Source organism: Jatropha curcas, chromosome 6, assembly GCF_041381405.1.
Source record: "Jatropha curcas cultivar XTBG-Jc1 chromosome 6, XTBG_Jcur_1.0, whole genome shotgun sequence".
Classification (NCBI taxonomy): Eukaryota; Viridiplantae; Streptophyta; class Magnoliopsida; order Malpighiales; family Euphorbiaceae; genus Jatropha; species Jatropha curcas.
This window is the reverse complement of record NC_143156.1, coordinates 6,906,776-6,921,294: the sequence shown is the minus strand read 5'-3', so window position 1 is coordinate 6,921,294 and position 14,519 is coordinate 6,906,776. Positions and strand designations below refer to the sequence as shown.

At 32.9% G+C, this 14,519-nt stretch overlaps 1 protein-coding gene across 1 annotated transcript; it reads right to left on the bottom strand.

Moving 5' to 3' along the window:
• Positions 1-11,315: 11,315 nt before the first annotated feature.
• Positions 11,316-14,462, bottom strand: LOC105650849 (protein CORTICAL MICROTUBULE DISORDERING 6). The gene is made up of 4 exons (XM_020676735.3): positions 12,964-14,462; positions 12,541-12,795; positions 12,356-12,447; positions 11,316-12,163 (listed from the first exon to the last, which is right to left on the bottom strand). The coding sequence occupies exons 1-4, from the start codon at positions 14,095-14,097 to the stop codon at positions 11,455-11,457; spliced, it is 2,190 nt and encodes a 729-aa protein (XP_020532394.1). The 5' UTR covers positions 14,098-14,462; the 3' UTR covers positions 11,316-11,454.
• Between the last annotated feature and the right edge of the window lie 57 nt (positions 14,463-14,519).

Genomic DNA, 14,519 nt, shown 5'->3' with positions numbered 1-14,519 from the left:
TAAATATAAACCACTCATGAAATATTTTTAAAATATTCTAGGTATAGTTTTATAATAGATGAATATAAATATTTCTAGATAATAATGGAATGTTATTCATAAAAAATTTTAATAAATTTTCGAGCATTTATTTTTTTTATATCTATTTATACATATATTTAAAACTTTAAATCATTGTAACTTTAAAACTTTTTGAATTTTTTTCTTATTTATATGTATATACTTATATCAATCTATCTATACCTCTATTAAATATTACTTCGTCCGTCCCAAAAAAAGATAATCAATTTTTTATTTTCACATAAATTAAGAAAATGACAATTATTATGATTAAATGATAATTTTATTCATATAACTTTTCTATTATACTCATCTTAAATAACAACGATCAATTATTATATTGGAATACTACTTCCGCTCCATAATACTTGTTATATTTGAAAAAATAGTTTGTTCCAAAATACGTGTCACATTTGTGCTTTCAAGGAGTAATAAATATTTTTTTCTATGATTACCCTTTGTATATAACCAATAATTATTACTTCAATTTAATGGTTTTCTTAGAGATTAGTATTAAATTAAGAGTAATATAGTCAATTTACTCAATAATTGATTATAACTTAGACAAATTTAATGGTTTCTTAATGGATGTAAAATTTCAAATGTGACAAGTATTATAGAACAAAGATAGTAATAAATAAGAATTAACGAGAGTTATTGAAAATAAGATAAAATTTAATAAGAGTACAGTAGACAATTTAAAGATTAACAATAATGCAAAAAATGAAACTGGACTATATATTTTGGGACAAACCAAAAAGGAAAGATAAATTATTTTTTGGGACGGGGAAGTAGAAGAGTATGAAAGCATTAATAATTGTTCAAACTATATGAAATTTAGCTGGTTTTGAAAATGGCAAATCCAAGATAATGGGTTGTGAGCAAAATATGCATAACTGTTGTAGCCCTTTATTTGAAGGTTATATTGGAACTCGACTGTTTTGTATTGGAAAGATGTTGGAATTGTTGTTGAGAAGTACTGACTCTGATACACGATGTTATATTTTCACGAGGGAGTAGAAGTACTTGATGGGAGCGGGTATAAAGCGGAAACAACCCTTAACGAAACCATATGAGGCAAACTAAAAACATTATCGAACAAATCAATAAACTGACCTCTTGAAGCGCAGAATCGCTCACTGGTCTTCTTTCCAGAGATCTTGGAGTCACCCACGATCTTCTGCAGTAATCCCTAACTATCTCTCTTTTGGAACTCTCTGAGCGGTAGAGAATAGAATAACGTGCGTCTCTTTATTCTTAGGGTTTTCCAATCTTATATTAAAAAAAACTCTCTAGGAAGATATTTTTTAATATAAAATAAATTAAATAAAAAATTATTTAATTAAAATAATATAAATTATTTTAAAACTAAATAATTTATCTATTATTTAATACACCCTTAACTTTCCAAATAATTAGGGCACTACAGGGACTGCAGGAATAAAATAAATCAGGCTACTAATTATAATAAGAACCTATATAGACCAACATATTCTTATTATAATTAATCATGAATTATTCCACTAAAAACTCATGACTGAACTCCTTATTTATTTTACAATTCCACAACATAATAAAATAATGTTCCCCACGTTAAGATTACAGATGCTGTCATTTAAATAACTTACTGACAATTTATTTAAATCACAATATAACTTTAAAATTGTCGCTCAACTTATTTCATGTGTCGGATTCAATATCCACCTGCAGGGTTTACACTATGAAACCTTATAAGCTTACTTAAAGTGCATCATCAATCTCTAAACCGAGACATGGATTCTATCATTAATTAATATTTCACAAACACAAAATATCTTTGCCCAATTCACCGAGAATATTATTCCAATAATGAAACTCACCCTTTAATGAATGAAAGCACAAGACAATCAATGTTTGCTCATATTAAAATAAATCGAGATTAAGAACAATAAACATTATTTCTAATGTCCTAGAGAATATGTTTAACAGTCAGTACTAAACATCCATTCTCTACTTGGTCCAATTAAATACATACAAAATGTACTAATCACAATTATTGTTCATATGCTAATAACATTTATTTAATGCAAATTTCCAATTAAATACAAAGAAATAATTGTCAATAGAAAATCATTCATAGCTATACTATTACATATGCATGGTTAATAGTATATCTCTATCAATCTCCCACTTAGACTTATAACCATGCATTTATAATTTTAACTCCCATTCCTTCTACATGACTGTCAAAAGTCTTTGCTGGTAAGCTTTTTTGTAAAAGGATCTGCCAGGTTGTTTTCCGATGCAATCTTTGTCACTACCACATCTCCCCTTTGAACTATGTCTCGTATCAAATGATACTTCCTCTCAATGTGTTTTGCCCTTTTATGGCTCCGTGGCTCCTTCGAGTTTGCAACTGCCTCACTATTATCACAATAAAGTGTAATAGGCAATTGCACTGAAGAAACTACACCTAGATCCATAAGGAAGTTCCTAAGCCATACAGCTTCCTTTGCAGCTTTAGAAGCTGCCACATATTCAGCTTCCATGGTGGAGTCAGCAACACAAGTTTGCTTAATACTCCTCCAACTTATGGCTCCACCTCCCAAGACAAAAACATTACCAGAGGTTGACTTCCGAGAGTCCTTATCAGTCTGAAAATCCGAATCTGTATACCCAATGGGTACAAGATCGTCAGATTGATAAACTAACATATAATCCCTAGTCCTTTTCAAGTACTTGATTATATGCTTGACTGCAGTCCAGTGTTCTCGCCCAGGATTAGATTGAAATCTGCTAACCATGCCAACAGCAAAACAGATATCAGGTCTGGTACACAATATTGCATACATAAGGCTTCCAACTGCAGAAGCATATGGAACTGCCTTCATGTTCTCTATCTCCTCAGGTGTCTTAGGACATTGGTCCTTAGATAGAGTGATTCCATGTCTGAAGGGAAGAAAACCCTTCTTGGAATCCTGCATGCTGAAACGAGCAAGAATGGTATCAATATAAAGTGCTTGAGATAAGCCAATCATCCTTTTCTTGCGATCTCGCATAAGCTTAATCCCAAGAATATGAGCAGCCTCTCCCAAATCCTTCATATCAAAACGTTGGGATAGCCAATCTTTGACAGAATTCAACATACCTACACAATTCCCTATAAGTAGAATATCATCCACATATAGTACCAGAAAAACAACCTTACTACCATTCCATTTCTTATACACACAAGACTCATCATGACACTGATCAAAGCCAAAACTTTTAATCGCCTGGTCAAAACAAGTATTCCATGACCTAGATGCTTGTTTAAGCCCATAAATGGACCTATTCAATTTGCAAAGCAAATTTTCTTGTCCATTGTTTATGAAACCTTCTGGTTGCTTCATATAGATGCATTCATCAAGACTTCCATTTAGGAAAGCTGTCTTGACATCCATTTGCCAAATCTCATAATCATAATGAGCTGCAATGGATAGAAGAGTTCTAATAGACTTTAGCATGGCTACCGGCGAAAAAGTTTCCTCATAATCGATCCCTTCTTTCTGAGTAAACCCTTTTGCAACAAGCCTTGCCTTATAAGTTTGCACTTTACCGTCTATACCCCTCTTTTTCTTATAGATCCACTTGCATCCGATGGGTTTAACCCCTTCAGGTGGTTCTACAAGTTCCCAGACTTGATTAGAGTACATGGACTCCATCTCAGATTTCATAGCTACAAGCCACTTATCAACATCTTTATCTTGTAGTGCTTCATCGTAACAGACAGGTTCAATAGTCACTTCTTCAGGGATTCTATCAAAAGCTTCTCCCAAAAGTGTATATCGAACCGGTGGTCATCTAATTCTCCCACTACGACGAAGTACTACAGGTTCTGCAATCACACCTTCATTTTGTTGTGGCTGTAAAGCCGGCAAGTCCATGACTGGTGGGACTACATCTTGATCATGTTCTGGAACTTCAACATGTCTGTCATCACCAGGAGGCAATGAAATGTTAGAAGCCCCAACATTGTGCTCCTGTATATTTGGATCAACAGCTGCCACTTCAGTTTCTACATAACTCCCACTACTTTCAGGTGGTAGTGAAATGTTAGGTATTGAATATTCAGGCTGATGTTGATTTACTGGTCGACTAACATTTCTTCCACTACGACTAGGCAATGGAATGTCAGCTCCAACCATTGATGGTTTAGGTTGTTGTTCTAATGGAAAGGTTCTAGTTGGTATATTTTCTCCTCTCAATTCATACAAGGCTAATCGACTTTTGGGAATATGGTTTTTAATATAGTCTTCCTCAAGATAATGTGCATTGGTGCTAACAATGACCGTTTTATCTTGAGAACTATAAAATAAACCACCTTTCTTTCCTCTAGGATATCCAATAAAGAAGCATAAGTCTGTTTTTGATTCCAACTTATCTGCTTTCCCTTTCAGCACATGGGCTGGACAACCCCACATCCGAACATGTCTTAGACTTGGCTTTCGCCCAGTCCACAGTTCTGTAGGAGTTTTAGGTACTGACTTAGATGGAACCAAATTCAGAATATATGCTGCCGTTTCTATGGCGTACCCCCAAAACGAAATGGGCAAATCTGAATAACTCATCATTGATCTAACCATTTCCATAAGCGTCCTATTTCTTCTTTCTGCTACACCATTCTGTTGTGGCATACCAGGTGCAGACAACTGTGAAGTAATTCCTTGTTCTGATAAATAAGTAATGAATTCCCTAGAGAGGTATTTGCCACCACGGTTAGACCGTAACGACTTGATATATTTTCCATGTCGTTTCTCCGTTTCTGCCTTGAACTCTTTGAATTTCTCAAAGCATTCAGACTTACGGCGCAACAGGTAAATGTATCCATATCTTGAGTAATCATCTGTGAAAGTCACAAAATACTCAAAACCACCCCTAGCTTGGACACTCATTGGACCACACAAATCAGAATGAATTAATTCAAGTACATCATTAGTTCTATTACCCTTTATAGGAAAAGGCCTCTTAGTCATTTTACCTTCTAAACAAGATTCACAGGTTGGTAGTGCCTCCACTTTCAATGAACTCAATGGTCCATCCTTGACCAACCTAGAAATCCTATCTAAATTAATATGACCAAGCCTTAAATGCCACAAATAGGTATGACTAAATTCAATAGGACGTTTTCTTTTCAATGGAACAATGACATCAAAGTTATTAACTTCAGAATTAGGAATTTGCAGTTCAGGTGAAACTTTGAGAATAAAAAGATCATCAATCATTGAGCCAGAACATATCATTTGTTTTCTAAATTTAATAACGACAGAATCATCATAAAATTCATTAAAACAAACCGAATATACATTCTTGCTCAAACTAGAAACTGAAATTAAATTCCTTCTAATTGAAGGTACATATAAAACATCCTTCAAAAACAAAGTTCTATTATTCTCAAAATTCAAAGAAACATTTCCTATAGCTAGAACTGCAACTTCTGTGCCATCTCCCAGAAAAATGCTTACATCTCCTTTATTTAGCTGACGAGTTACCTGAAACCCCTGCAATGAATTGCAGACATGATTAGTGGCTCCAGAATCTACACACCATTGGAGTGTAGTCAACACCGCTAAACAAGTTTCAACTATCAGCATATAAAATAGAGACATACCTTGCTTTTTCTTGGCTAACCAGGTTGGACATTGTGACTTCCAGTGCCCAGGTTGCTTGCAGTGAAAACACTTACCCTTAGGCTTTTTCACAGCAACACTTGCACTAGTAGATGCACCACTTGTTTTAGGCTTAGTCTTGTGAGCATTTTTCTTCTTCTTACCCTTGTTCTGGGCAGAAGAACCTCGCTCAACATTAAGCACAACAGGTGCAGCTCCTTGCTTAATGATAGTCTCAGCAGCCACCAGCTCATTCAGCAACTTAGACAGAGTGAAATCCATCTTATTCATGTTATAGTTCAAACGAAACTGCTGAAAACTGGCTGGCAAAGTGTTCAAGATCATTTCTATCTGTGTAGCATTGTCAACCTCAGCACCAAGAACCTCCATGTCATTCAGAAGACTCATCATCTTCAAGACATGAGTTCTAACTGGAGTTCCCTCCTCCATTTTGGAAGTAAGAATCTCCCTCAGTGCATTTTGCCTTGCTGCACTAGTTTGATCTCCAAACATCTCCTTGAGATTTTCGAGCATGTCAAAAGCTGTGTCCATCTTCTGATGCTGATGTTGCAAAACATTTGACACAGAAGCCAAAATGTAACATCGCGCCATCTCATCAGCTTTAACCCATTTCTGGTAAGCTCTGGTGACCTCCTCAGAGGCACCCTCACCGGGTTTTTCAAGACAAACTTCAGTAAGCACAAACTTATACTCCTCAGCAGTAAGCAAAATGTCCAAATTCCTCTTCCAGTCAACATAGTTTGGACCCTCAAGTTTGTTTTGGGTTAAGATGTTTGCAAGGGGACTGAATGATGCCATTTCTATTTCATGCATTAAACAAAAATAGCATATCAATAATAAACATTGAATAAATCAAATTGCAAATATACAACTTTGATATCACAATTCAAAAAAAAAAAAAAATACACATTCACAACATTCATGAATAGCAACCTCGATGGGAGAATTCAACCAATCACATGTTTTGCATATTATAATTAGATAAGACCGGCACATACTACTCGATGGGAGATAACATGCCTCTTAAATTAACATTAATGTGTGAGAAAATATTACATCTAATTCATGTCACTAATTAATTTACTCAGATGGAGAGTTAAATCAATACAGACAAATTAGACTAGCTCAGTAATTATATTAAAACATGACATCTTCCGATGGGGAAGAAATGCAAATAATTACAACTAGAAAGTAATAAAAAACCACTCACAAATTAATTCATATAATTAAAATAAATTAATTATAATCAAAATTGCAAAATAATATATTTTTAAGACAATTTTGCAAATAAAATTAACATTTTTGGTTGAAAATGTTAAAAATTTAGTGTTCTGGTCTATTTATGCAAAACAAATAAAATATTCTGGGTTTATCTTGCAAAAACAGAAAAATTCTGGGCCATTTCGCAAGTTTCAGAACTTGTTTGGACTATTTTGCATAAAACAGAAACTATTGGGCCAAAATTGCAAAAACCGAAAATAGTCAAGGAAATTTTAATAAAATCAGAAACAATCAGGGTCACTTTATAATTTAAATAACTCCAGGGGCCAAAACGGAATAACTGATACTTTCTGGGTCAAAATATAAAAAATTAAAGTCCAGAGGTTAAAATATAATAAACAGAAGATCTAGGGTCAAAAAAATAAAAACTTAAAGATCAGGGGTCAAAATATAAAATTTAAAAAATTGAGGGACCAGATGGGAATTTTGGCAAGCAGCAGCTTCTTCTTCACGAAGAAGCCCTAGCCGCCGCCCCTTTTCCTTTCAACCTCCATTAACGCCGCTGCCCTTTTTTTTTTTTTTTTTTCTTTTTCGTTGCCCCTCTACTGATCTTCAAAACAAAAACCAAATTTTGTTTTTTCTTGCCCCTCTCCTGTTCATCGAAACAAAACCCAATATATATATATATATATATATATATATATATATTTTATATATTAATGCCCATTAAAAACCACAGTTTCAAAAAAAAGTTTGTATCAGTTACTACACTTTTGTGCTACTGTCCTTCAAAAACTCTTGAAGCTCTCTTAACCATGTACCAATCAAACAATCAAAACAGATTATAGATACACGATTGAAACATGACAAAATAGCCACCATCATACAGTTTCGTATGGCTCTGATACCAATTGATGGGAGCGGGTATAAAGCGGAAACAACCCTTAACGAAACCATATGAGGCAAACTAAAAACATTATCGAACAAATCAATAAACTGACCTCTTGAAGCGTAGAATCGCTCACCGGTCTTCTTTCCAGAGATCTTGGAGTCACCCACGATCTTCTGCAGTAATCCCTAACTATCTCTCTTTTGGAACTCTCTGAGTGGTAGAGAATAGAATAACGTGCGTCTCTTTATTCTTAGGGTTTTCCAATCTTATATTAAAAAAAACTCTCTATGAAGATATTTTTTAATATAAAATAAATTAAATAAAAAATTATTTAATTAAAATAATATAAATTATTTTAAAACTAAATAATTTATCTATTATTTAATACACCCTTAACTTTCCAAATAATTAGGGCACTACAGGGACCGCAGGAATAAAATAAATCAGGCTACTAATTATAATAAGAACCTATATAGACCAACATATTCTTATTATAATTAATCATGAATTATTCCACTAAAAACTCATGACTGAACTCCTTATTTATTTTACAATTCCACAACATAATAAAATAATGTTCCCCACGTTAAGATTACAGATGCTGTCATTTAAATAACTTACTGACAATTTATTTAAATCCCAATATAACTTTAAGATTGTCGCTCAACTTATTTCATGTGTCGGATTCAATATCCACCTGCAGGGTTTACACTATGAAACCTTATAAGCTTACTTAAAGTGCATCATCAATCTCTAAACCGAGACATGGATTCTATCATTAATTAATATTTCACAAACACAAAATATCTTTGCCCAATTCACCGAGAATATTATTCCAATAATGAAACTCACCCTTTAATGAATGAAAGCACAAGACAATCAATGTTTGCTCATATTAAAATAAATCAAGATTAAGAACAATAAACATTATTTCTAATGTCCTAGAGAATATGTTTAACAGTCAGTACTAAATATCCATTCTCTACTTGGTCCAATTAAATACATACAAAATGTACTAATCACAATTATTGTTCATATGCTAATAACATTTATTTAATGCAAATTTTCAATTAAATACAAAGAAATAATTGTCAATAGAAAATCATTCATAGCTATACTATTACATATGCATGGTTAATAGTATATCTCTATGAGTACTTACTCTGATAAAATTATATTTTGCTGAGTTTTCCTCAAGAATGTTTTATCAGTTTTTATATGGATGGTCAATGACCATTCCATTAAAACTAATATTAAATGGCACGAGTTACATAAGAAGTAGATGAAAGGTGTGTTTGGTGCTCTCTTTTTTTGACGTATATATATATATATATATATATATCTCCATTTAAATAGTTAAAACTTTAAAACTTTGGAAATTTTTCTTTGTTGATTATTTTGTTTTAATCTCTGCAAATTTTTTTTTAAATTAATGCTTTACGTATAGTTATAGTAGATACAGTCAGATAGTGAGAGATTGGAAAAAACCTGAGTGAGAAAAAAAAAATGGATGAGAATATTAGGATGTGTTTACTTGTGTTCAAACATGAATTTTAATTGATTTTATGAGTAAAATGGGAAAATTTCTCAGAAAAAGTAGCAAGAAATGAAGGAAATGAAAAAGGAGGCTGTAGATAGCTGTCACACTCGACTCCAACCACTAAAAGAATAATTCGCTATGGATCAAACCAATTCCATCCCATATTGTATTGGGAGACTCGCATGATTTTGTCTGTAGGTGAAATGAGGAATTTTCTAGGAGGTCGCCCATCTTAGTATTTCCGTTAAGCAAACATGTTTAACTCTGAAATTTTTTCAACTCTCTAAGTCATTCCACCAAAAGGCGCCTCTGATGATTAATTTTTCACTTTTGGATATATGATCCGATTTATTCCTGCGTCCAATATTCCACTTCTCATAGCTAGTCTACCATCCTAAAGCTAGCCAGGAGATTTGCTCTACCCACCTTCTTATGATCGTTTTTGTCGGGTCAGGATGTCACAATAGGGCTGCACATAACCTGTTATAATACAACCAACCCGAGCGACCCAACCTAATCGAATTCAATATGGCAGGTTTGAAGATAAAATGGGTTAGGTTGGATCGCGGGTTTACTAGATAAATCCGCAAACCTAACCCAACACATAAGTAAATTATGAATTATTTAATTGATTTGAATTGATTTGCAATTTTGAATATAAATACTAAATTATTTACATATTTAGTAGATAATACATTTGCTTTTGCAGTATATTGTAATATAAATTAAACATATTATATAATTATGTTACTAAGTATTTTTAATTTCACTAGTCTTCTTTTTTATTAGAAATTTAATTTTTCATTGTTGATTATGATCATAATGATGATAAAATGAACATGTTAAGAAATTTAATTTTAATATTGTCATTGAAATATATTTGTAATTTGTGAAAATCATTGTATAATTAAGATTTTAAGTATATTTAATTTTTTTACTAATCATCTTAAAGAATTGCATTTTATTTAAAAATAATAATATTATTATTATTTATTTAACCCGCGGGTTATATTTACCCAATCGAACCCGTTTATAACTCACGGGTTCACATATTTAATGAATTGGGTTGGTAAAAAAAATTATTGATACGCACATACAGATTAAATACTTTAAATCAATTAACCCGACCCAACCAGACCCACATGCAACCCTAGTTAAAGCTTCTTTGCTTGCGAAAGGAATCGTTGAGACTTGGCAAAAAATGTTATAAGATCTAATGTTTTCGGTTGGTAATGGCCTCTCTGGCAAGACCACTGGCTCATAAAGGGTAAGGTTCTTTACGGGGAGGGCCTTGTGGAGGTTCCTATTGAGCATGTTGAAAATTGTATTTCTGAATATGTTCTTAAGAATGAGACTTGGAATTGAATTAAATTTTCATCTTTCCTTCTTAATTCGATTCTTACTTGCATAGCTGATGTCCTTTCTCCTTCTATGGAATGAGGTCCTAATCAGATTTTTTTGGAGATTTAAGAGTTAAAATGTCAATTTTCTGTTGAGTCTGTTTATCAGTGGCTAGCAGGTCATATTAATGCAGGAAATCATGGGGATTGGCCTTTCATTTGGCGATGAATGACCCTCAACGGATTCATATTTTTCTCTGGTTAGCTCGTCACAGTAAGCTATTAACCAATGATAAAAGAGTGAGGAGTCACTTACGCGAGGATCCATATCCATTGATATTGCAACGAAATAATAAAAAATAAATCATTTGAAAAAAGTAAGTTATTTTTTGAAAACAAAGGAAGTCTAATTGACAAAATTCACAAGGGAAAATATATTACCAGTATGTATGTATATGTTCAAGGCAGAAATATAAATTAGGAGGTAAATTTTTAACAATTAAATTCAAAAGGACAAACATTTAAGAGCGTACTTTAAAATACTGTAATTTTACATTTTAAAAGAGAGCGATGTGCATATACCAAGAAATAAATATTATTTATTTAACCATCTAGAGCAGAGAGTCTCGTGCAGCAATGCATCCATCCATTGAATAATTATAATAACCAAAATTTCAAGAATCAACCAGCGCGAGTGTAGCATTTAATTTGGTATAAATAAAATAAAATTAATTTTGCTGATAAAAAAAAATTTCAAGAATCAACTATTGCACTCATGGCCGTTCTCTCTACATGCTTCAAAAGAATCCCATATATTTTATTCCTAACTCTAATACAAGCCTCTAATTCAGAATCCTCCAATGTGGATTTGTCTTTCAAACACAAATCTAACCAATCACTCACTTTCTTTATTTGGTGCATCATTTCAGCTACTTGTTGGCTATCAAATACTGTAGAACTAGTTTTCCTACAAACCCATTCTAAATAATCCTCAACATAACTGAAAAACCATTTTCTACATTCATAATTCAATGAATTTACCATTTCTGATGATACAGCTAAAGCAATTCCTTTCACCCAATTTTTTTGGCTCTCCATATTAATCACTATCTCAGGTAGCAATTCATGTTTGCTTGTTTGCTTCCTGAGAAGTAATGTGCTTTTTGGTGTATTGCTATAATTTGCTGTTTCAGGAGTAGTTGAAGAAGTTGCCAAGGAAATACCAGTAGTTTTTGAAGGATCAGAAATTGGGTTAAGGTCACAGTCTAATGCTGCTTTGATCCATGTAGCTGCATTTTGCTTTCTATCTACTGCAATTTTCATGGCTTCTTGAGGAGAAATTGGATCGGTTAATGATTGGAAAATTAATTTTGTTTGCGACAAATCATCTTGAAGATTGAAAAATTTGTCCATTGATGGATATTGATCATCCTTCTTGCCTGAGATAATCTCAGAGTAAACACTGAAAAAATGAGAAAAAATGGTTACTTAAATAATTATTTTAACAACACACAAAAAGAAGGCCCGACTCCAAGTTGTTCACTACCTAATTTTTATCAACATCAAAGATTAATATTTTAATAAAAGGTAGCCCCATTGCCAAAAATTATTTATATTTGTTGCTAGTATTAAATTTCAGCCACAAGTTGCATACCTTAGACATTTGAGCAATTTTTCAGCAGCAGAAGCCTCTAATAAAGCTTCTACAGAAGCAAGCAAAGAAGTTTCTCTTTGCCTTGAGACCTCCTGCAAATCAAATATAGCAAAATTTTTAAAACACAATCGTTAGAGATAACAAAATACTTTGAACTAAGATTAGGGTCAATTAAATTTAAATACCTGGCCAAGTTTCACTAAAGATGGAGGAAGAAAATCCCATGATATATCAGTATCTGTTGACACAATTGTGTCATTTCTTGAGCTCAAAGACACTGTTTCGTTCTTCGAATCTTCGCTTAGTTTTGTTAACATAGGGATACTACTCTTGCTGGAAAGTTTGGAAGGTTTAGTAGTTACACTAGTGAGAGTTTTCTTTGTCACAGAGATTGAGTTATCATCAGAGCTATCATTTCTAGTCGAATGAGCCGGCGAAATCTGTAGATTAAGAGTGAAATTATGTATCATATGCGCATTAACTTCCATAAAATTGAATTTATATTTGTAAATTGAATATTTGCAATCATATGAAGCATGAAAAAATAAAGTACAAATGAAGTTAATGAAATGAGAAAAGAGAAAAAAAAAAGGCATAGAAGCACTTACAGGAACACTAGAACCGCAACAATTTGTTTTGGCCTCAGGCTTGAGAAACGTAGTGTCTGAAACATCCTTTGAAATTCCTGTAGCTTCCTTTCCACCCCAACTTCTTCTTTTGAACATAGGAGATGTAGAAGAAACTGAGATTGTGCTTTCTACATCACTATCCTTCACATTTCTAGGCTTATGCTTTCTAGGAATCTTGTAATGAGTTTCGATATCAGTACTCCTTTTAGTCCTATAACCACTTGATACACTTTCTGTATCGCTCTTTCGAGGCCTATGAATCGAGGATTTTCTACTTACCCTCTCATTCGAGCTTCCTGATCCTCTAAAAACATTGCTAGAACGAGACTTTTCGCTTAGCTTCTTCTTTAGTTTATCATTAATCTCTTCGAATGTCGAACTTAGGTCTTCAGTCTTCCCATTCTCGTCATTCGAGCTTCCTTTCGAAGAACTTAAAGATGTTTGAGACTTTTCGTCTTGCTTTTCTTTAATCATATAATTACTTTCTTCTTTCATCAAACTTATGACTCCTGATCTAATTGTTCCCTCCTCAGAACTTGCATCATTTGAGCTTATACCTGAAGCACTAAAATATAAAGATTTTTCCCTTTGTTTTTCTTTGATCATACAATTATTTTCTTCAATTACTACATTACCTGTGCTTCCCATTTGACCTACAGGCTTTTCTATTGGAACTTTTATTTGATCATTCGTAGAATCTAATTTAGACACACCAAGAAATTTTTCTAAATTATGGAATGGAATAAGATCTTTAGGAGCACCAAGACATGGATGCCTACCTTGAAGAGGTCTAATGCCTTTAAGCAATGGAACAGGATATGCAGCTTCCAGTTTTTCTACGTATAAATATTGCCCAATATGCAATTTATCACATAGAATCATATCATCTTGTTCTTGTGGGAGAGAAACATATAATGCATGAGATATATCAGCAACTCTTAAAAGGAATCCTTGATTTGGCCAAAGATTACCTTCTCTTAAAACTGGAATTATGCTTCTGATTTGTAACAAAACTGGTGTATGATTATCATGTATTGGGTTTTGATCACCAACATTCATCTCTTGAAGAAATTTCACTAGCGATCCAAAACTTAATTCTGCCATTTTCATCATCAACTGTTGTCAAAAGAAAAAAAAAAAAAAAAAACCAAGAAAGATTATTTTCTAATTAAAAGACTATGTATAGTGTAACCAAAGTTCAAAAATGGGTCTCTGAATCATTGAAATGAAATAAATAGAAATGAAGAAAATGGATTAAATTTGAAATGTAGAGATGGGTTTTTGAGATTTGATTGTTTTGATCAAGAAAATGCAGGAATGAGTGGTTTTAGGGTGTCAAATGGCATATCTCTGAATTTGCTCTTTCTTTTTTTCTTTTTCTAGTTTCAAGATTTGGAATAGGTCAATTTTGGGGGTTATTGTATTCAAATTAGTGACAATTGGAGATTGTCAAAGGGATGAGTTGATAATGGTTTGAGAACATTTAGGTCTGTAAATCTGCTAATCTTGGATGTGAGAAAGGTAGTTGTAACTGA

What these genes read in the sequence shown, in the direction of transcription:
- LOC105650849 (XM_020676735.3), bottom strand. Translation starts at nt 14,097, where the DNA reads ATGATGAAAATGGCAGAATTAAGTTTTGGATCGCTAGTGAAATTTCTT. An exon ending in GTTGCGGTTCTAGTGTTCCT is followed by an intron (nt 12,796 to 12,963) that starts GTAAGTGCTTCT and finishes CTTAATCTACAG; the next exon opens with ATTTCGCCGGCTCATTCGAC. An exon ending in CTTTAGTGAAACTTGGCCAG is followed by an intron (nt 12,448 to 12,540) that starts GTATTTAAATTT and finishes TTTGATTTGCAG; the next exon opens with GAGGTCTCAAGGCAAAGAGA.